The following is a 21,431-nucleotide window of genomic DNA, read 5'->3' as shown; positions in this document are numbered from 1 at the left end:
GTACTAGACAACATTATCAATCCAGGAATGACTTAGCATTGATTTTACTGATATCATGTTAAAGCAGACAGAGTAGATTGGCCAAGAGCAGAACGTTTGAGATTAAATGTTTCTTATATAAAAGACATTCAATTTATAATTTGTTATCTTTATTTTATATTTCATGAAACTCCTTAACACATGAACTTTATTTTCTTGGATGGTACCATATCTGAGGTGTCTACGACATTTTCACCTTCTTTTCTCTCTTTTTCTCTGTGACTCAGCTGACCTATCTTGGATAAACACTGGTATGTTGCTTTTGTATATTTTTCGTTCTTGTAGTATGTCATCTTCAATTTCATACGCACCATTGAGAGATCCTCCCCTTGTAGGCCACTAACATCTTGTGTGAGGTTTGAACAAATAAGCAACATAAGAGCTAAAATGACCATTTCTCTGTCTGAATTTAACTCGGTTAATTACTTATTGAATAATTACTCCAACAACAAAAATCATGGCTTCACATTTAAAGGGACAGTTCAAAAACAAAAACAAACCCCAAAAACAAAAATACAGATTTTTTCCTCTTACCTGTAGTGCTATTTATCCATCTAGACTGTTTTGGTGTGAGTTTTGGAGATATCAGCCGTAGAGATGCCTTTCTGGGAATATAATAGGACTATAAATATAAATACCATACCATATAAATACAAATACATTTGAAAAACTCAACAGCAATGTCTCTTTCCATTAACATCATCCGTGAACTGTCCCTTTAAGCTAATAGATGACTAAACCATTAATGGAATAAGTGCATATATTTCATAGAGTGGCCTTTTACATTTTACATGAATATAGAATATAACAACATAACAAACATTATCACATAATCCATTCTGCTTCTGTTGCTCCGTGCTCTGCAGGTTTACTGGTTCCCATACTGGTGGGTTCTGCACTGGGACTTGTTCTCATTGTCTCTTTAATGTGCTGTCTATTAAGGCAAAAAAGGTAAGCAAAGGGCAAGAACAACAAAGCAAGACCACAATTATGCTTGTTGAAATTGTGCTCTGCGCCGTAATACTGTATTAAAAGTGCTGTTTGTTGAACCAGACAGCTGGTCAACTTGATTATTTCCATCATTAAGACTTGAGATAAAAGCTTGTGAATTGGGATCAGAGGGATCAAATCTGTTTAAAGACTTGTATGCCTGAATCTCCAAAAAACTAAGTAAATTGTTTAATTTAAAGATCTGAACTGATGTGGTATAGTGAACAAATTCAGAGCTTTCCATGATTCATTTTCGGTCTTGAGGTATATATATATATATATATATATATATATATATATATAAAGTGGAAAGTTGCGGAGGGCATTTCAGGAGAATGGTTAACCTTACTTGACCCTAACATCTGGGGTCAGAATTTAAAAAAAAGAATCAAAGACTTTATAGGGGTTGTGTCCTCATTAGTTGGGATTTTTGGGAACGTACACCCACTTCTGCCGCTCTTAGTCACCCTCGGCAGTGTGACGTTGCATAAATTATAAGCCCATTTTGTATAATTGTGGTTTTCTTTAAAAGACTAGTTGTACCCTAGAGAATATTGTCTTGGGTTTGCATTACTGTGTGATTTGCAGAGATTTTTTGCAATACATAGTTCAGAATGCATTTGAGATCTAACTTTTAAATTTGAGAAAACTAGCTTTAGAAGAAAGTGTAATAGTTACAGTAACTCATACACACTTAGCATATTTGTCAGGAAAGAGATTTTTGTTAAAAAGCTCATAGCGGCAAACATGAAATGAATTACAATATTTGTTTTTTACAGGTCTGTTAAACAACTGAACAAACAAGATGATACACCTGCTAATCTGTTCAGGTTTTAGTATATGAGGAACTGAATCCATAGAGGGACCTTTGGTGTTAGTACTGTGTTATAACCATTAATAACTTCTACATTCAGGGGGAAACAAATGTGGAGAGGGTGAAAATATACATAGATATATAAAATATCAATGGCTTGACTGCTGATCTGAAAGTAGAATTAAAGAAAGTTTAGAAAATTACAAAATTTAAGTTTAAAGAAAGACATGACTCTACATAGGGTAAAAAACTGAAAATAATAATATAGTATTTTAAAGCGATTGACACATGGGAAAATAAAACAGGCTTTTTAATTCTTTGGCATGGTCTCCAGAATTAAAACAGTTCTGAAATCTGCCTGTTTTGATGAACAGATGATTTTTGGTTGGGATTTTAAAGATGAAATGGCTAAATCTCATACATATTATGTTAAATATACTGTATCTATGAGAGTATGATGATCATAAATCACTAATTTCAACAAATCCTTCTGCTTTAAAAAATACATGTGAGGAAAAGGAAAATGTCTTTGAGATAAAATATGTAAGTGAGAGGCACTCCAGAGATAAAATGTGCTTTGAAGCTGTCTCCTCATCAGTGGATATCACTTCTCCTCTTTCAGTTCTTTATGCTAATGATGCACAATCCGCTTTTGGAGGTGTAAGGCTAAGTGACAGTCTCATCTCAGATGGGTTGGTGGCAGGCTTTCTGCATTAAACTGTGTCAAATGTTCCTCTTATCCTCAAATGTTCCTTCCCTGTCTCTTTCTTCCAGCTTCCAAAGTAATTACTGTATGTCTCCTTACACCAAAAAACAGCAACAGCAATTCTCTGTTTATACATGGCCTCTTGGGTAAAGGGAAATGGGCAACTGTAGTGGAAAGCGTGTATAAATTAAGGAAAAAGATATCCCTCACTTTTAACTACCTACAACAGTTCAACATTTTGCTCATACATCATGCAACTAAATAATAAACATTATCTTGTTGGCAAAACAAACCTCAGCAAGTGATACTTGAAATCTACAGCTTAAGGGAGAAGACTTCATTTAAGACTGCAAATTGCATGCTTTTAGAGATATAATCACACTCTGAATGCATTATGGTTCTTTTACTCCTTAGAGCTGCTGCTGAACAGGACAAAAGTAAAGGTGTTGGCTACAACACTGGAGAGAGTGACGATTACGGCTCAAGAGTATAGCTCATCGTTCTGGACCTCACTTCAAAGGAACTCAATGAAACTTCAACACAACAATGAGACCATTGTCCTTTTGCATCACTCATTCTGTATTTGTGAAATCGTCCTATGGGTCAGTTTGGACATTTGTGGAAGCATGAGAGGTTTAAGTAGATCACATGATTAAGTTTGCATACAGCTGTGGGGTTTTGGGAAGCACTATTTTTTCTCAAGCCACATTTTGGACTTCCTTTGCTGTGTTGTGGCAGACATGGCAGAACATGGTAGGCCTCCATGTCGAACATTTAAAAGGGCGTTTTATGCTGTATGACTACTTCCTTAGAGCACGAGGCACAGCTGTCCTCTCTAATCCCCCTTTATTTATCTGATGTGATGTGGTGAGTTTCTTAAGGAGAGCTCCGCATAGAAGCTTCCAGGCAAACACAGTAAGGCCAGAGCTGAACTGGTGAGAATCTCAGGTCAAGTCTGACCGTGACACCCGTTTCCTTTAGGCTGTCCTGGCATGGTGGAAAGCCCAACCACAGTCCAAACAATAGGGGGATGGGAGTCGACAGACATAACTGATGGTAGGGTGGCCTGAGAGGGATGGCCTATACCACATTTCCACCAACCCTGTACTTAGAGCTGCTCTATGGATTTTATAATAAAAGGGTGCTTGGCTCTGTACAAGCACAGAAACACACAGCTCCTTCCCTCTGAACAATGCAGAGAAAAAAAAAGGCTTTTGTGTTTTCACGTACACGTGGGCTGACCCCTAACCCCTGTCCGCCAGTCTGATCACAAGACTAACTCCCCAGCACTCTTGAGAGGCTCTCAGTTAGACTGTAGCCTGTACAGTTAACCATTATTATATCCATCATCATGTCCTCCTCACAGGGTTTCCCATGGCCACTTTATCATCTTTTCTGCCTTTATAAAATTCACTTCTTTCAGATCATTTTAGATGTTCATGAGTTTATGTTCACTGTACAGTGTTTGCATGCTTACGACCTAGAACGTGGCACTTTTGCTGTAAGACCAGACTTTAGATACTTTAGACTGATTAAACAAGCTATTTGGTAAAATGAGGAAATTACATGGTAAAGATAAGCACAGGGTGACTGTTACTCTACAATAAAGTGTTAGGGCAGTGCACACCATCTTTCATGACCTTTATCAGACCTCCAGCAGAAAATGACTTTGCCTAGTCATTGCTGCTTGTGGCCTCATTACACTGTTGATATCCTGTTGCCATATTAAAAATAAGTGCCACTCCATGTGTTAAACTAACATTGTTTTGTAAATTTGATTTGTGTAATGGTGTTTTTCAGTTGTTACTTTGTGCATAATAAGTGTAAATAACTGCTGTATCAGAATAAAACATTAAAATAATTATGTTTTTTTAAGGAAAATATAATTTCCATTGCATTATATAATCTCAATGGCAAGTCCCAAGTCTAGCAGCTCATCCTACAACATATTTATCAAACAAGGACTACAGGGACCCCAAGAAAAAACTACTGTAAGAAACAACCATCATAGCAAAATGATAACTTATTTCTTCTCAAAACATTATTAGTTATGTAATTAATGTCAGCTGAAACCCCCCCCCAGATCATTATTATTTTAGGAAAGTTACAGTTAATTTACATATTGTGTAAAACTAAATTATATACTTTTCAAAGTACAAATTGCAGCTTTTTGCCAAGTTCAGTTCACATTGGTTAAGTCCTGGGGTCCTCCAGGACCCCAGTACATTGGTATTTTTGAAAGGCATTAATTAAAACAGAAACAGAAAACAATAATGTGAAGTCATTAGGAACAAATTGATTGACAAAGTAATGAAAGATTGGAATGATAGAAAAAAAGAAAAAACCTGTGAGATATGACAAAAAGTATACCTATGAGATCTGCGGGTACCCCAGTCCATAGGATTGAGGTTAAGCAGTGCTATCAGTGACCTACAGTCAGTATGACCTATTTTGACCTTGAATACCTATTCACAAAACCTAAATAAAAAATAATTAGGTGGGTTTTACATGCTTTCACCGATTAAACCTGTTAAAAGCAAAAATATATCCACTGGTGACACTTTGCACAGTTCACCTGCCCTTCCTGACCCCTGAGAGTGAAAGCAATCGTTACATTGTTGCCAGTTGTTGAACAGGACCGCCACCTAGTGGCTGCATACTGTAAGTACAATAACATTAAGTTTTACTTCCGGGTCTTCTGTAGGTTTGAGTTTATCTTCCGTGTTTTAAGTGCTTGCTGTTGTGAAAACCTGCAGGTGTTTTTATGTGGGTCTCATGATGTATCAGCAGCCTGTGCTGAAGAACAGGCGCACTCTTCTCGAGAGAGCAGAGAAATTTATCTCTGATATATATTTCACAGACTGCAATCTCAGAGGACGGTAAGGCTTCTTTCATACAACGGCACTGACTGACTGAAATGAATTGAACGGTGAAGTACAGTGGGCCAAACATGTCGCTGTTGCTGTCTGTGATAGTTTCTATAGAGGGAAGTTAAACATAAATTACAGTATTTGCACATTATGCTGCTCACAGCGGTTTTTTTTTTGTAGATCATTACCAGTTAATCACTGTAATATCTGCTGGGAGTTAAGTTGTCTTTATGATACCCAATAGTAAGCTAATACTGACCTTATCATACTCTAGGTCTACTCTGTTCTAAAATTAATAACCTTTATATAGCATGATGTCCACATTTACTCATCTGCCCACATGCTCTACAGTTAATGTGTATGTAATTGCGAACTGCACATTGACCAGAACTGGTCAGAGCATCATGGACAGTGTGAATGGGTTTGTTGGGATTTTCCTTATCTGAATTTAGGGTCTAAGGTTAGAAGTATTGCAAAGCCCTTTGACGCAGATTGTGATTTGGGATTTTGGGCCATATAAATAAGTTTTACTTGACTTTTTTGGATGATTATTCTCTGCAGACTCTTTGGAGAATCTTGTCCTCTGGAATCCCTCGCCTACTCCTTGTCCTCCAAACGGATCCCATTTACAGAAGCTTCCAAGCAGGACTTTGCACCTCATAAAGTGGGTGATACCTTTGGACCGACGTAAGTAATATTGTAAGATTTTTATCACCCTCAGATCTTTTATTCCCTCACATCTTGGCAATAACCCAAGCTCGATGCCTGTTGAAGGTGGTGGACTTGCTGGTTTAAAGTGACCCTGAAAATCCCTGAGTCCTGGAGAGGGAAAGAGGTTCATCTTCTGTGGGAAAGCGATGGAGAAGCAATGGTTTGGAGAGATGAACAGCCAGTTCAGGTAATGTAGCAGCAGTTTTATTTAGGTCGGACTAGATTAAAGTGCCAAAATTCATTGTTAAACCCATGACTAGATTTCATCTTGTGGATTTTTAGGGCTTGACTAAAGAGGGTGAAAAGACGAGTTACATCCTCTCTGACTGTCTGAAAGATGAGGAGCCACACAGGTCAGTTAACTAAAACATTCAGTTCATTGCTGCTTCTGTAACCAACTTGGCTTACTGAGCTTTTGGGCAGCTCTCAACTCAAATGTTCATATTTTCTCTTGTTCTTTAGCGTCACCCTTTATGTAGAGGTGGCCTGTAATGGGCTTTTTGGAGCTGGTCAAGGGTCCATGATTGCAGCCCCAGATCCAAACAGGAAGTATTCTGTACAGAAGGCTGAACTGGTGGTATTTAACCGGGATGTACGGGAGCTGCTGACTGATTTTGAGATGCTGATTGACATCGTAAAGGTACAGTCAAACAGAACGGTACACGTTGGTACATTGCTTTACTTTAGTTGAAGTTTAATGAAAGCAAACATTAACTTCTGGTGTTTCTTTTAACAGGAACTCGGAGAGGGAGAGCAACGGGGCTACCAGGCACTCTTCACTGTTAATGAGATGGTGAACCTGTGTGATCCCTTTAATCCCAGCTCCTTCTCCAAAGCACACAGACTGGCTCACAACTTCTTCAGCCAGCGGAACGGAGAGAGCCAGCACACTGCTCATGCGATGGGTCACTGCCACATAGACTCAGGTCTCAATATAATTTCTGTTGTTCAACAGGGCTGAGAATCAATTCATAACACTTCTTTGCCTTTATTTTTCAAGTGGGAAACTAATAGAAAATGCAGATAAAATCATGAAATTTTGCAATTTTTGTCAAATTAGTTGATATTTGTGACTCTGTATCTGCAGCTTGGCTGTGGCCCTATGAAGAGACCATTCGCAAATGTGGCCGAAGCTGGGTGACAGTGATCCGTTTAATGGAGAAGAACCCAGAATTTGTTTTTACTTGCTCTCAGGTAATTCCCCGCTAATACAGTTTTGTATGAGCCATAAAGGTTCTACAAATCTGAGCAGTCCTCTTCAGTTTAGACCTTTTTGTTCAGGCCCAGCAGTTCCAGTGGGTAAAGAGCTGGTACCCAGGACTCTTCTCCCAGATTCAGCATTTCGTCAAGAAAGGCCAGTTCATTCCAGTTGGAGGAACGTGGGTGGAAATGGTAAACCTGATCTTGCAAAACATTCATATTTCATGTATCTTGTGAATTTAATCGTATTATTGGGGCTACTGCCATTCACTCTTTTCATGAACATGATATCCTGAGTTAAATGTACTAATTCCATGTTTGCCTGTCAGGATGGCAATCTGCCTTCAGGTGAGTCCATGGTTCGGCAGTTTCTTGAAGGTCAACGCTTCTTTAACCACGAGTTTGGGATCCATTGCAAAGAGGTTGGGATTCATAAAAATGTCTGCTACATTTGTGGCCATTTTTCCATCACGAATGCATAATGTAAGGATCTTTTCTCTGTTCTCTTTAGTTCTGGCTTCCAGATACGTTTGGCTACTCTGCCCAACTTCCTCAAATAATGCAGGGCTGTGGCATTTCTAATTTCTTAACACAGAAGCTCAGCTGGAACTTGGTCAACACTTTCCCAGTAAGTACACAGGCTCTCAGATGGAAAACATTTAGTTGAAAAGTTTTGATTTTCAGTTTTGATTTCTCTTTATCAAAGCACAACACATTTTTCTGGGAAGGTCTGGATGGCTCCAAGGTTTTAACTCACTTCCCACCAGGAAATTCATATGAAATGAAGGGCAAGGTTGAAGACGTGAGTTTTATTTTTAGTACACACAACATGGTGAGTCTTTGAATGCAATATTTACAATCCTCACAAAGCTTACATTCATCTTGGTTTTCTCTGCCCACAGCTAGTGAAAACTCTGAAGAATAACAAAGACAAAGGCAGAGTCAACCACAGTGCAGTGTTGTTCGGTTTTGGTGATGGTGGCGGTGGACCCACACAGCTGATGCTAGACAGATTGCACCGGGTTCAGGACACAGATGGACTTCCCAAGTCAGTTCCTGTCCCACACTTTAACTCAGCACTCTTTTGTAATAACAGCTGAGCCCAAACCCTTCCCATGAAACATTAATTTTATATTTATTTTTCCTGCCCTGTGGGATTTCTGTTTTCAATAGGGTGTCAGCTTATAGGCAGTAGACTCCAAGCTTGTTAAATTTAAAAGGATATGAGTGATGTCTAATGATGTCATTGTGGTGTGGTTTTACAATACTAGTCAATGCAATTATGTTTTAGTCAGAATGAATAACTGAACCAGACACGTCATTGGTCACTCACTTCCATCTCCAATTCTTGTGCGTTTCTCAGGGTCCAGATGTCCAGTCCTGACAAGCTTTTCTCTCAGCTTCAGGCTGACTCAACTCTGCTTTGTACTTGGACCGGAGAGCTCTTCCTGGAGCTGCACAACGGCACCTACACTACACAGGCGCAGGTAGAATAAAAATATCTTCAGAGTCTTTATAAGAGGAAATAAAACTTTGCAATAACAAAACTAATAGGATTTCTCTGAGAAAAAGGAAGTAATCTAAGCACACAAATAGGATAGAAAAGAAGAAATAACGAACACTATGCATAATAAAACATATAAATACATATTTTTGAGGTGTAAATATACTCTGGTAGTGCAGCTTTAACATTCAGGTGATAGATACGTTTTTACGAATCTTACTAACAGTTTTGATTGTTAAAAATATTTCTAAAAACGTTTTTTAAAATATGAATTAATAAATATTTATAAGTAAAGGCAGATACACAAGCATATATGCAGGGTGTAGGCATAATTACCAGTAACACCTTACAAAATAATACAGTCCCACACAACAACACAAAATAACCCCAAATGAGATGAAAATGAAATGAAAAGCATCATACTTGTGCAGGAAATAGATATGTGTGAAGTATAAAACTAGTCCAATTGAATGAAGGATAAAAATGCTACAAACGAGTAATGTGTTTTTTAAGTGTTTAAAAAGGTTTGTACTGTTTGATAAAGTGCAGTGATTTTCATGCTTGCTTTGTTCTTTCCAGATTAAACGAGGGAACCGCCAGTGTGAGACGCTGCTTCATGACATTGAGATAGCCAGCAGCCTGGCGCTGTGTCGGGACAGGACTTTTCAGTATCCTGTGGAAAAACTGCAGGAGTGCTGGAGGTCCAGACACACCTATTATTGTTTGATGATGAGCATGAATGAATCAAAGGTCTCTGTTGTTACAGTATGAAAATGGTTTATTTTATTTTTCCCTTACAGGCTGCTTCTTCTAAACCAGTTCCATGACGTGATTCCCGGCAGCTGTATAGAGATGGTTGTGGAGGATGCACTCCGGTATTATGAAGGTACAGTTTTCAGTAGGTGTCCATTAAAATCAGAACCATATTGATGCTGTTTTCCAAAATAGAAAAGTGCATTGCGCTGTGTTTTAGATATCCGCAGTGATGGTGCTACACTACTGCATGATGCCTGTGGAGCCCTGGTGTCTAAGGGCAACTCTGCTGGTGTCTTCAACTCTCTGCCATGGGAGCGCCATGAAGTCTTCCAGATTCAAGATGGCGCTGGTAAACCTGGTCTGGGTATGTTATATATTTACAATATTTATGTTGTCGCCTTCCAAACTACAACTGCATATCTGATGCTCTGTGTTATCTGTTGTTCTGCAGCTCTGGTGAGAGTTCCCAGCATCGGCTTGTCTCCTGTCAAAGACACACAGCCTGTGGCTCCGGTCTCTGTCACTGTTCAAGTATGGACTATATCTAGAGAGCATTTAATTCATTTAGCTATGTTGTAATTTAATTTTAACTGAGACGCTGTGTAACGTTACAGGCAGACGGCACTGTTCTCATGGAGAATGGAATTTTACAGACTGTCGTAAACAAAGATGGCACTTTGGCGTCAATGTATTTGATCAATGCAAACAGGTACTGTATGACCACATGTGACCACCTGTGTATTTTCTACTGCAGCTTTAACATGAATGAATTAACATTTGTCTCACCACACTTGGTTTCAGAGAAGCCATCTCTGACAGCTGTCATGGGAACCAGTTTGTCATGTTTGATGATGTCCCTCTGTACTGGGATGCTTGGGATGTAATGGACTACCATCTGCAGACAAGGTGACCGTCATTTATGTTAAAGCTGTCTTTTGCCACTTTGATACACGTCACAGTATTTGCAGGTATTGTAGATATGAATAGCATCAACCTAAATGCAAAATTGACCCTATAGGAAGCCAGTGCTGGAGGTGGTGCAGCCTATTCGTGTAGTGTCCTCAGATGAGCTCCGAGGCATTATCAGCTTCACCCTCAGGATCAGTGATAAGAGCACTATCACACAGGAGATTGTCATGGACGCCATGTGTCCTTACATCAAGTTCAACACAGAGGTACTTTATAACATTTGTGATATCCGGAGAAATCTAGAGAATCACTGATCCAACAGTTGACAAATTCTTCATTACCAAAGAAATACCCTAATGTTGCATCCTCCAATTTCAGGTGAAGTGGGCAGAGTCACACAAGTTTCTTAAGGTGGAATTCCCAGTGCGAGTACACAGCCCCAATGCCACCTATGAGATCCAGTTTGGTCATCTGCAGAGACCCACACACAGGAACACTTCATGGGACTGGGCCAGATTTGAGGTACAACACTGTGGAATCAACTGTACGAGTAACATTCAGCTTAATGTACACTGATCTCCACTGGTATTTTGACAGCCCACCACCAAGTGTCCTGTTTTGGCCCTGCACACCTAAATTGTAGGACAACAGATGTCAGTGATACTGTTGAAATTCTTTGCATTGTCTGTTGTTTCTCATCATGGTTTCATTCTCAGGTTTGGGGTCACAAATGGGCCGATTTCTCTGAGCACAACTTTGGAGTTGCACTGCTGAATGACTGCAAATACGGCTATTCAGTCCACAAGAACACCATGACGCTGTCCCTGTAAGGTTTCCCACTGTTCATATACAATAATTCTACCAGTAGTTTAATTCAGTTTCGCCAAATTTAAATAATTCTTACGTCTAACAGTAGATGTTTTTGTCTTAGATTGAGAGCACCCAAGGCCCCAGATGTTAATGCTGACATGGGGACTCATCATTTCACCTATGCAATCATGCCACACACAGGTAGGATTGAATCATTTTTGAAAATAAATTGTTCTCATTAAACCTTAAAACTCTGGGGGAAAAAAACTGAACATGCAACTTGTGTTGTGTTTTCTGTGTTGTAATACAGGATCCTTCCAAGATGCCTCTGTCATCCAGTGTGCATACAACCTCAACTTCCCTTTGAGGTCAATTCAGTGCACTCATGACACTGTGCCTTGGAGTGCCTTTTCCATCAGCTGTGCAGCAGTCATCCTCGAGACCATTAAACAGGTATCCCATTAAATGCTGTGCTTGACCTAGCTTGACTTACTCCAACCAGCCCATTAATGGCTGTTTGCACCATTTACCATAACAGGCTGAGGCCAGGAAGGCAGCACTTGTTGTCCGACTCTATGAGTCACACGGGAGCAGTATAACTGCAACTCTCTACACCACCCTTCCAATCAGGGAAGCCTGGCAGTGAGTATTTTTATTTTTAGAGTGTTTACCGCTGTCTGGCATATGTTGTATTGTCTTCTAAGAACATAATGTTTTTTTGTCCCTTTCAGTTGCGATCTCTTGGAGAGACAAGACCCTACCCAGCCAGCACACATTATGTCAGAGGGAATCACTCTAAACTTCAACCCCTTTCAAATTGTGTCACTGCTCCTCTTCTTGTGATATATGGGGCATTTTACTGAGCTGCAGGGTAGTCACAAACTGAATATTAATACAACACTTTAGTCCTAAGGGTAGAAACTAGTTAAATGCTATAAAATGCATCATGTGGTGCTGCTCTACTGAGACTTCAAATGGAGGGCGCCTTTTTGAACTACTCATAGATGACTTTTTGCCAAAAATAATGTGATTACTTTGGATCAAATCAATAAACGGTTGCAGGACTTTTGTAGAAACATGTTTTATTAAAACACTATTTATTGGTATAAAAACAAAACCCATATAGTGGTTCCTCCCATTTGTTTTTATTTGTCGTTCGGTCTGATCATTCTCCGGCTCCGCCTCTGTGGACCTGCAACGAGGATGACTATGAGATTAAAACTCTTAAAAACTCCCCCAGTAGGAAAAAAACAGGTTTATTTTGAGAGACTATGCTGAGCGCACCTTCAGCTGTTGGCTCAGCACTGCTGGTCTTCCTCCTACGTGCAGTTGATCTCTTTTCATGCTGAGGCGTGTGTACTTCCCGGGTATTTTCAGTCTTTATACTCTTGGATCCGGCTTCCTTCTGATGCGCGTCCTTTTCTTTCTTTAGCGTTTTGGTCACAGTTTCCTGTTTGACCACCTTTTTCTTTGTTGTGCTTGCGGAGCGACTCCTGGCCACCTAATGAATCAAACTGGGGTTAAGAGTTACCTCTGTACGAGTTCATTATTTGTAAAGCAAAAAAGTTACTGTTTTATACCTTTTTCTTGTCTGTGTAATCATGGTCATCTTTCTTTGCTCTCTTTTTTGCCTTGGGTGACTTTGAATCTATTGTGTGAGAAAGATTGGATATCAGTTTAGTCAGATGCATCGACTATTCTCAGATACATTTCAGCTGAAGTTCTCAGTTTCATGTATTACATACATTTAGGCGCCATGGGGCCTGGTTCTCCCTGAAATTAGAACAGTAGGTATTAGTATATGATATATAAAATCCTGTGCCAGAGATTAAAATATAGAATATAAATATATTTTCCTTGAACTCACTTTGAACCACATAGTTCTGCCATTGTGGTCCTGGATAGATTTCATTCCATCCACGTTGTAACACTTCAGCCAGGCCTCAAAGACAGAGTAGTCTGCCTTCTGGGGATCGTAGCCCTTTCCACCTAAGTTACAAAAGGTGTGAATTGTATTATTTCTGAATAAGAGTGAAGCGTTTTACTCAAATTGAAAGCAAACAGAATCTTTGAGTTGAGTTTCAGAGTGGACCAGATAGTAAACACACGATGACCCACCTAGGCTAACCACTTCCAGAGGTACTGTATGACACAGTCTGAGCAGGTCACCCATCTCCCCTTTCGCCTTTTTCTTTTTAGCTCTGTCTGAGGTCTTGGAACCAGAAGAAAGAAAGGCACTGTTAGAAAATGCAAAGTGCACAGGGTTGAGCTTCTGATGATCTGAAAAATATGCATCGCTGTAGGGGTTCTTTCACCTTTTTGTCTGTGCCCTCATTTTTCACAGGCTTCTCATTCTCACATAAATCTTCTGACTCAAGGCCTTCCAGTACGCTCCTGGCAGACACAAAAGGTGGGATGTTCAACCTAAGAAAAGATACACTTCTTTAGGAAAAACAACAAGGCTCTTTTGTTTTCAGAGTGTGTCTGAATTATTAATCATCCCCATGGGCAGCAAGAAACCAAGAAGTGAAAGAAAGCCATTCATTTCGTATCTGAGGGAAACAGACCTTGAAACTCATGAGAGCTGGTCATAGTTTTCAACAATGCAAAACATAGGCCTACTGTTAAAGCAGTCGTATCTAGGGAAACGGACCTTGAAACTCATGAGAGCAGAAATATCTGTTGTCTCACTGCAAACTAGTAAATACTGTAATGATGATTAGGGATGCACTGATCCAACTTTTCTCTCCCAATACTGATTCTGACACCGAGTACCAATCTGATACCAGTGCTTTCTTTTTCCCCAAATTTGACATCTGTATAGCTCACTGCGTGGAACTCATTTTTCTGAAAGGTAACATGAGGCCATGGATTGCTGTGGCACTGAAAACTTTGTCAGTCACCAAATGAATGTAACCACTAGAGGAAACATTGCATATTATATATTGATATTGATTTAGAATTACAGCTAAAACAATAAAATGAATGGACAACCATTTTGATAATTTATCAATTGTTTGAGTCTTTTTTCAAACAAAAAAGCCAAATATTCACTGGCTCCAGCTTCTCAAATGTGAAGATTTGCTGCTTTTCTCTGTCTGATTTGATTGTGAACTGAATATGTTTGGGATTTAGAATGTTGGTCAGATTAATCCATAATTAAAATAACTGTTAGTTACAGCTCTATATTTGAAGTGGACCGTCATGTCATGGCGGATACCAGATCCACTTAATAAGGTCAGTATCGGTGCGTCCCTACTACATAACTGTAAAATGTGCCATTTGAATAGTTCTGAGGTTTGTGCATGTTTATCACCTGTAAAGGATTTCAGCCCTCAGGTAGTTCCCGATACCGTTGAAGTAATTCTGATTGAGCAGAACTTCACAGATGGGCCTGTCGAAGGCGCGGTCGGACAGGTGCGACATAACGTTCTCCCTGCAAAATCATTACCTGGTCAGTGTGACAGTGATGGTTTGGTTGAGCAGGTGACACTCAGCATTACTAACCTGAAGCTTTTGTACTCAAACATGATGCAGGGCCCTCTGTTAGGCTGCCACGCCCCATTGGACTGCCAGCTGCCAAACCTGCGTGCATCCACAAAGCTCAGCACTCTGCAGGGCTCCTCTTTGGAATAAAAACGCAGATGTGCATGTTTGGGCAGCTCCTCCTCTGTGGTGAAGCGGAAATAGCCCGACATCCCGAAGCGAAAGACTACGTCCATGGGCTGGTCTGCCTGTCCTGTCATCACTCTCTGTTTTGGATCATCACTTTTCATTGGCGTAAGTGTGAGCTTCACTTCCTTCCCCCTGGAACTGGCTGCGATGCGATAGGCATCACAGGTGAAGGGCACATCGGGATTCTTGCTGACCTGAGATTTTCTAACCGGTCCAGTAAACACCACTCCATTACACATTTTGTTCACGTAAAGGCTGGCCAGGTGGAGCTCTGGTCCCTCGGGCATTTTGTTGGAACAAAATTAGGCCGAGCTGTATTGCAGAGAATAAAGTGGCTGAGCAAAAATTACATCACAAAATATAACATCCCTGACTGTAGCTGCCTTTAAGCACAATGAGGACGTGTGTCTGTTTTTAGCAACCTGGGGAGAGTTTACGTTCTACAATTTAAAAATGTTCACATGGTGGGTATTTTACAAGGTTATTCCAGTATTTGAACACTCAAAATGTTTCCATTTGACTACTTTTAGGCCAACAAAAAAATATAAATGCAGGCTTCAACTTTTCTTCCCCAGAATTATATTCCTTCCCTTGCATTTAGGCCTTGATGTTGGAAGATAAAATGTACACAGTGTACTGAATAGTAACCTGGATGAATACAATATGAAAAATCCAAGCAACTGTAGCAAAAAATAAACCAAAGACCTTGGTTCTCAAACATCACTGCAGATGCAAATACACACACACACACAAGCATGCACATCCTACCACACAACACACACTCAGACCCAAAACATAAACTGTTACTAACAGTCAGTCATTCCTTGACGACACAACAGGGTACTTAGCAACTTTACGCACATCCTGCCACAGCCAATATGACACATCTAACCTTGGACTTGCACCATGTAACCGAGCCGAACAAAACTTTGTTTCTGCGTTGCACAGGTCATAGCAAGAAAAAAGTACTGGTAGGTAAACTGACGAGTACACTCTGGACATTAAAGGTTAACCATGGCTTTGTGAGGGGCATCAAAAAACAACTTACCCAAACCAGGAAGTAGACATCACCGTTGATAAACTAGTCACTTTAACGGACTTAAAACTGCAATTACATAACCTATGGAGTTTGTCGGGTTGCTCTGCTCTCTAACTGGGCTTTCACAACATGCTTGTTACTGAACAAGTTGTGTAACATTTATTTATTCATTCGAAACTATCGCGAGACCTTCAGGCTTTCCACGCTCGTTATTTATAATCAGGTATTTCTCACGTGTTCCTGATCTAAGTGGATGTTTTTGTTATGTTTTCTATTAATTCATTGAAAACAGCGAAAACATTTCTCTGAGCTTCTCTAGCAAACGCACTGTAGAAACACAATATGAGCAAACAGTCCAGCCCAATGCATGTTGGGATATGTAGGCGTGGCGAAAACCCGCAAGAATACAAATATCTCCGTGTTTCACATTTATTTTGTTATTTATGAGCATATGAATGTAAAAAAAACAAATGATCGACATAATTCAAATAAAAAGGTGGTAATTAATATACAATATTTTACAAAAATGGTCCATTTAATATTCTTGCTTCTTGCTCCCAGTTTGGAAACATTGCCACAAATTATTACTAATGTGGTAGAAAAATACAACTAAATATCAGTCAATCTAAACAAGGACTGAGTCATTCACATGACGTTTGAGATTACTAAATTCATTCAAGAAATTATACTGTACAAGATGTAAGTATGCCGCTTTTGGCAGCCTATCAGCGTCATTTGTGTCCAGCTCTTGAACAGACATCAAGGTCCGACTTCACTGTCCACTCTTCACTGTAGTGCATTCATCATAGCCTGGGCTTGTTTGAGCTCTATAGAAACACACAGAGGAAAGAATTATCAACAACATAATTCTGGCTAATAAAATAGTTTGAAATGGAAAAACTATGAGAAAATAACTGTGTTTTGACAAGATGCAGAACTAACCTGCAAGCAAGACTCTGACTTTGTCAGCAGAAACAGAAACAACAGTCGTCTCTGTGGAGCCTGACTCAGCTCTCTGTGCCTGCAGTTTTAGCTGAATCACTGGTTCATTCACCTCCCTTAGTTCACTTGAGCTCAGAGTGTAGTCAATGCGCCAGGAAACAGCCTCCAGTCGCCCCACTGAAATCACAAAGCACAATTGATGCCACCCCTCAGTCAGCAGAAGAACAGAAGACAACTCTCGTCATCAAGTTACATTTGCCTTCCTCTTTGAAAAGGGCAAGATAGACAGAAATACTTACGTCTCAGGCTTGTCTCTCTTAGTTTGTCTTGCAGTGCAGAGTGCTTGTCTTCATATGATTTGCAGAGCCCCGTTGTGTGTTCTAAAAGAGTAGTGTGTGTAATTAATAGCCAAGCCAAGATTTATTTTAAGTCCATGAAAGTGTTTCAACACACTATTAGCAGAAGACATTAATACAGCATTAACCGAGTAATAAGAGGAAAAAGTAATAGCCACAAAGTAATTGAAAAGTAGTTAACATCTATCAAATAAAGTGGATATCTTCGCAACATTGAAAAAGAGAATACAGCCTGAAGCTGGCGGAGAGTCAACTGCGACAGTTTTATACTGTCAATGCACCAAAGTCACAATGCACCTACCACCCCACCAATCAGCATTGTCCATGATGTACATAGTGCACGTACAATGTCCCCTTCGAGTGCCAGCTGAGTACAGTGTTTTATCATACTTTAGTTAGACAACAGACAATGCTACCATGCAGTAAGCTCCAATAATAACACAATAGGCTGTGATTTGGGACCTGTATGTCTCTGGAAATGAGGCAATTGTTTGTGTCATGACCTATGATCCTTTTTTAATTTAGATTTTACCGACTCATATTCTGAGCACAGTTTTATATATAAAAAAATGTGCTAATCTTGCAAATATATAACTCTGTATTGAAGAGCCCTTGGTTGTTTGTGTATCTGCCCCACAGGCTCTAGTTAATGCAGACATTGCCCAGAAATATTACAAGTAGTTAAAGAAATTATTCAGATGATGTTTTTCCACCTTTGTTCTGCTTTAACAACCAGTATGTCCTTACTCTTGGCACAAATTGAAGTATGGAAAGAGGTCTGTGCATGTGTGACTACAGATTATGCAACATAATCATCATTTTCACACCAAACATTGGGAACCCCAGTGAACTGACCTTTAGGCAGACCGAGCTGCTGCAATTCACTGGACAGAGATTCACTGTCAACATCATGCTTTGCTGCACTAGAGAAAATGAAGCTGAGCACTGCCACACTGGCTTTGATGTCTCCGCTCTCTGCAAGACAGATTGATGCATATTAGATAACAAATGCAATGCAAATATGACAATGTTATAGGCTTGTGTGTAAAAGTATATGAGTTAGATTTAAATGCAGTACCAGCAGTAGTGGAATATAACTAAGTACAGTTACTCAAGTACTCTACACCTGAAGAACAATTTTGAGGTACATGTACTTTGCTTGAGTTTTTACGCTCCCTTCTATGTCACTACATCTCAGAAGCAAATATTCTGCAGTACTTTTTACTCGACTACATTTATTCGACAGCCAAAGTTATGCTGGAGATGAAGATTTTACAAACAAAATATTTGATGAGCTTATAAAACATGATGCATTGTTGTAGACTTAACTACCCAAACAGTATTTTAAAGTCGATTCCCCTTGACCAACTACAACAGAAAAATGCTGCTTACATGTTAAAGCATTATTAATAATAATCATTATTGGTTCACTATTATATGATAATATAACACTCACAGGGGGGATTTTTCTGCATAACCAGTACTTTTATTTTTGATATGTTTAGTACAAAAGTATTAGTAGAAAAATGTACTTAAGAATTATTTTCTTTATTTGTAATGGAGTATTTTTATACTGTGGTGTTACTACTTTAACTTTAGTAAAAGATCTGATTATTTCTTCCACCACTAAGTACAAGTATGAGGGAGACTTACCAAATTTTGCATCTGCAGTAAGTTTTGCAACCTTGTCATACTAATAAAAAAAAGAGAAGACAGCACTGATAAGTGTGAGTGAATTGTGTATATAACGAGAAGTAAGTGATTATGTGGAACTGTTAAACTCTTACATCAATGCCTTCCCCAAGCAAGTCCTTCAGCACTTGAGCACAGAGGAGTTTCATTTTGACACTTGACTGTTAAACAGTGAAGCAGAAGACACACGTATTACTATAAAAACAAACTAAAAACTGACACTGAAGAACACAATATTGCTTTATTGTTTAAGTATTGGACCTTCATAATTACTCACAATCTTCGCTAATGTGCTAATTTCTGCAAGTACCCAGTCTGGGCAGTCCATATCTCCACAGAAACGGAACCGCTACAACAGACAAGACATCACACGAATGTTGTTTACTGTACTGTAACGCTAGCATTTACATTAAGATAGCTAACGTTATGGAAAGCTACTAACTAGCTTAGCCTGTTAGCTACCTAAAAGCCGGACTAAACATCGACAGTATTGAGGTAAATAATTACCTCAGACATTTGTAAATTATGCGACTAAATGTCCTATAAATAAAATTTAAATAAGCAAACTAGTGTTAAATAATAAATATTAAATGTGTTTACCATAGCTGTCAGTCAGCTGAGCAGTTACACCGAGTTATACAAGAAGAACTGAACAGGAAGAATTTTCTGCTTCCTCACATCTGATTGGACGATGGGAAAGAGGGGGCGTGACGCTTCTTTTAAGACAGTTGATGGTCGTGATGTTGCATGGCGTCATTGACAATTCTTGTTTACGCCATATTTCTTTATTAACCCTAATATTCTGTTTGGCCCTAGTTAACAGCTCAAAAACACTGTACACTGTTTTATCACCTTGATACCTTAACAGAAATTCAAATAGACTCATGTGAGATCCAGGAAGATAGTCAATTTTGTGAGAATTGCTTGATGCTATGCTTCAGAAGTCCACTGCTGAAAATGAAACATTACTTCTGTTTGGGGTCATTTGCTCTATCTGTGATTGGTGTTGACTGTACTTTATGTACATGACTATCTTCCTGGATCTAACATAAGTCTATTTGAATTTCTGTTATTGGAGTTTTATTACAATTTGTTCATAGGAGGACTAACAGGGAGTTGGACCTCTCTGAGTTCTACCTGATCCCAAAAATCAGTAACGTCAGACAGTATGTTGGTAAAACATACATTTCTTTGTCTGTAAATTACTTTTTTGGCAATCAAAAGATATATAGCTATTTGTTCATGCATAACCCATATAACATATACAACGTGAAATAGTTTCTTATTAGGTGTAATAACAATGCTTTGTGGTTATTTCAGTATATTTTTTCACCTTCATCAAATTTGCAAGCCCAGTTTGTAGCAAAGGGAAGGGTAACCACTTCACTACTCTTCTATATATTTGTTTTAACAAGTTCAGAAGAAAAAAATATATTTAAAGAGAAAACAATGGTTGATTTTGCAGTTACTATTATTATTTTTACACCTACAGAGGTGGGGTGTGTGGGACCCCAAACAACGCGGAAGGAAAGCCGATGTCAGCAGAACAGAAGGGTTAATTTGTTTAACGTTTGCATTTGCTTTATGGCCTGGCCTTAAGATTTGGCAGAGATACAGCAGAGAAAATGAACAGTTTAAAGTCCTTATACAGGAGGAATATATAGGGACACTGACAAAGTAGGGAAATAAAGGATAGATGTGTGGAAGAAAAGAAAAAGCAGAATATACAGTATGGCTTTTTATTGTACTCAGGTTTCCATGCAGCCATACTCCTGAGATGTTTTACATTATGTCAGTTTTTACATCCTGGTCCTGAAGAAACATTACCTCATTTCAACTGTATTTTTACAGTTGGATTGACAAATTATATTAAACTTGAACACTATGTTGAGGATTTTGTTGAGGAGTGGAGGATTCTGTACAGCTTGAAAAATGATTGTAACATAAAGGCTTTTTAGTGTCATGTTCCCCAAGAAAACTGCACATGACACGGTAAGAAACAGTACAAAGGATTTGAATATCTTGGCATATTGATAGATGAAAGATTGGCATGGAGGATTCATGTTAATAATACAGTATATCAAGTGTGAAGCCCTTAAGTGTACTCCAATAACTTTGTGGTGTGAAGTAGAGAGGAAGACCGATCCTATGATATCAGTTCTATTCTAGATTGTCCCTGAATGGTTCACTTCCCGGTTTCTGTCACAAGAAATCTGTTGACTAATCCAAGGTTTTAGGAATTTGTTTGTAAGACAAACATGGGCAAAAGCACTAGAATTAAAACAATTTGTCATTGAACAACTTTGCTAAAAAGCTGAACGCACCTGCAACTTTGTGCTCATGTTTAGATATATATTCATTGGGAAAAAATGGGGAAATGTATCAGTCAGTTTGGAAATATTGTTTCAGATCAGATGA

General features: G+C 39.0%; 3 protein-coding genes across 6 annotated transcripts; 1 reads left to right on the top strand and 2 right to left on the bottom strand.

Moving 5' to 3' along the window:
* The first annotated feature begins 5,256 nt into the window (after positions 1-5,256).
* On the top strand, positions 5,257-12,374 carry man2c1 (mannosidase, alpha, class 2C, member 1). 2 transcript variants are annotated; one of them, XM_044193236.1, is made up of 26 exons: positions 5,257-5,428; positions 5,981-6,106; positions 6,194-6,317; positions 6,413-6,483; positions 6,593-6,770; positions 6,867-7,056; positions 7,218-7,324; positions 7,412-7,522; positions 7,660-7,752; positions 7,842-7,958; positions 8,037-8,132; positions 8,233-8,378; positions 8,694-8,817; positions 9,414-9,535; positions 9,635-9,720; positions 9,808-9,954; positions 10,042-10,121; positions 10,205-10,299; positions 10,392-10,496; positions 10,609-10,765; positions 10,878-11,021; positions 11,216-11,325; positions 11,431-11,510; positions 11,620-11,762; positions 11,848-11,951; positions 12,041-12,374. In XM_044193236.1, the coding sequence occupies exons 1-26, from the start codon at positions 5,325-5,327 to the stop codon at positions 12,150-12,152; spliced, it is 3,072 nt and encodes a 1,023-aa protein (XP_044049171.1). In that variant the 5' UTR covers positions 5,257-5,324; the 3' UTR covers positions 12,153-12,374. The 2 variants fall into 2 exon arrangements, with proteins under 2 accessions (XP_044049171.1, XP_044049172.1); XM_044193237.1 differs by lacking the exon at positions 8,037-8,132.
* neil1 (nei-like DNA glycosylase 1) lies at positions 12,375-16,299 on the bottom strand. 3 transcript variants are annotated; one of them, XM_044193239.1, is made up of 10 exons: positions 16,033-16,299; positions 14,817-15,296; positions 14,626-14,745; positions 13,625-13,733; positions 13,428-13,521; positions 13,177-13,298; positions 13,055-13,082; positions 12,890-12,957; positions 12,594-12,810; positions 12,375-12,501 (listed from the first exon to the last, which is right to left on the bottom strand). In XM_044193239.1, exons 2-10 carry the CDS (start codon positions 15,269-15,271, stop codon positions 12,455-12,457), a joined length of 1,260 nt encoding a protein of 419 aa, XP_044049174.1. In that variant the 5' UTR covers positions 15,272-15,296; positions 16,033-16,299; the 3' UTR covers positions 12,375-12,454. The 3 variants fall into 3 exon arrangements, with proteins under 3 accessions (XP_044049174.1, XP_044049175.1, XP_044049176.1); XM_044193240.1 differs by having other exon boundaries at positions 13,625-13,703; XM_044193241.1 differs by lacking the exon at positions 14,817-15,296 and having other exon boundaries at positions 13,625-13,703.
* A 139-nt stretch (positions 16,300-16,438) lies between these two features.
* commd4 (COMM domain containing 4) lies at positions 16,439-19,734 on the bottom strand. The gene is made up of 8 exons (XM_044193242.1): positions 19,614-19,734; positions 19,291-19,362; positions 19,109-19,174; positions 18,975-19,014; positions 18,177-18,296; positions 17,265-17,345; positions 16,966-17,142; positions 16,439-16,850 (listed from the first exon to the last, which is right to left on the bottom strand). Exons 1-8 carry the CDS (start codon positions 19,614-19,616, stop codon positions 16,810-16,812), a joined length of 600 nt encoding a protein of 199 aa, XP_044049177.1. The 5' UTR covers positions 19,617-19,734; the 3' UTR covers positions 16,439-16,809.
* Positions 19,735-21,431: the final 1,697 nt, after the last annotated feature.

Source organism: Siniperca chuatsi, linkage group LG4, assembly GCF_020085105.1.
Source record: "Siniperca chuatsi isolate FFG_IHB_CAS linkage group LG4, ASM2008510v1, whole genome shotgun sequence".
Taxonomy (NCBI): Eukaryota; Metazoa; Chordata; class Actinopteri; order Centrarchiformes; family Sinipercidae; genus Siniperca; species Siniperca chuatsi.
This window is presented reverse-complemented; position numbering and strand designations above follow the sequence as displayed.

Excerpts from the sequence above, each read along its gene's own strand:
- man2c1 (XM_044193236.1), top strand. The coding sequence starts at position 5,325 with ATGATGTATCAGCAGCCTGTGCTGAAGAACAGGCGCACTCTTCTCGAG. Across the intron at positions 6,107-6,193 it reads GGTGATACCTTTGGACCGAC|GTGGTGGACTTGCTGGTTTA; the intron begins GTAAGTAATATT and ends TGCCTGTTGAAG. Across the intron at positions 9,721-9,807 it reads TGCACTCCGGTATTATGAAG|ATATCCGCAGTGATGGTGCT; the intron begins GTACAGTTTTCA and ends GCTGTGTTTTAG.
- neil1 (XM_044193239.1), bottom strand. The coding sequence starts at position 15,271 with ATGCCCGAGGGACCAGAGCTCCACCTGGCCAGCCTTTACGTGAACAAA. Across the intron at positions 13,522-13,624 it reads ATGAGGGCACAGACAAAAAG|ACCTCAGACAGAGCTAAAAA; the intron begins GTGAAAGAACCC and ends TCTGGTTCCAAG. Across the intron at positions 13,083-13,176 it reads GCAGAACTATGTGGTTCAAA|GGAGAACCAGGCCCCATGGC; the intron begins GTGAGTTCAAGG and ends TTCTAATTTCAG.
- commd4 (XM_044193242.1), bottom strand. Across the intron at positions 19,015-19,108 it reads TGCTTGGGGAAGGCATTGAT|TATGACAAGGTTGCAAAACT; the intron begins GTAAGAGTTTAA and ends TTTTTTTATTAG. Across the intron at positions 17,346-18,176 it reads GCAGCTCGGTCTGCCTAAAG|AACACACAACGGGGCTCTGC; the intron begins GTCAGTTCACTG and ends CTACTCTTTTAG.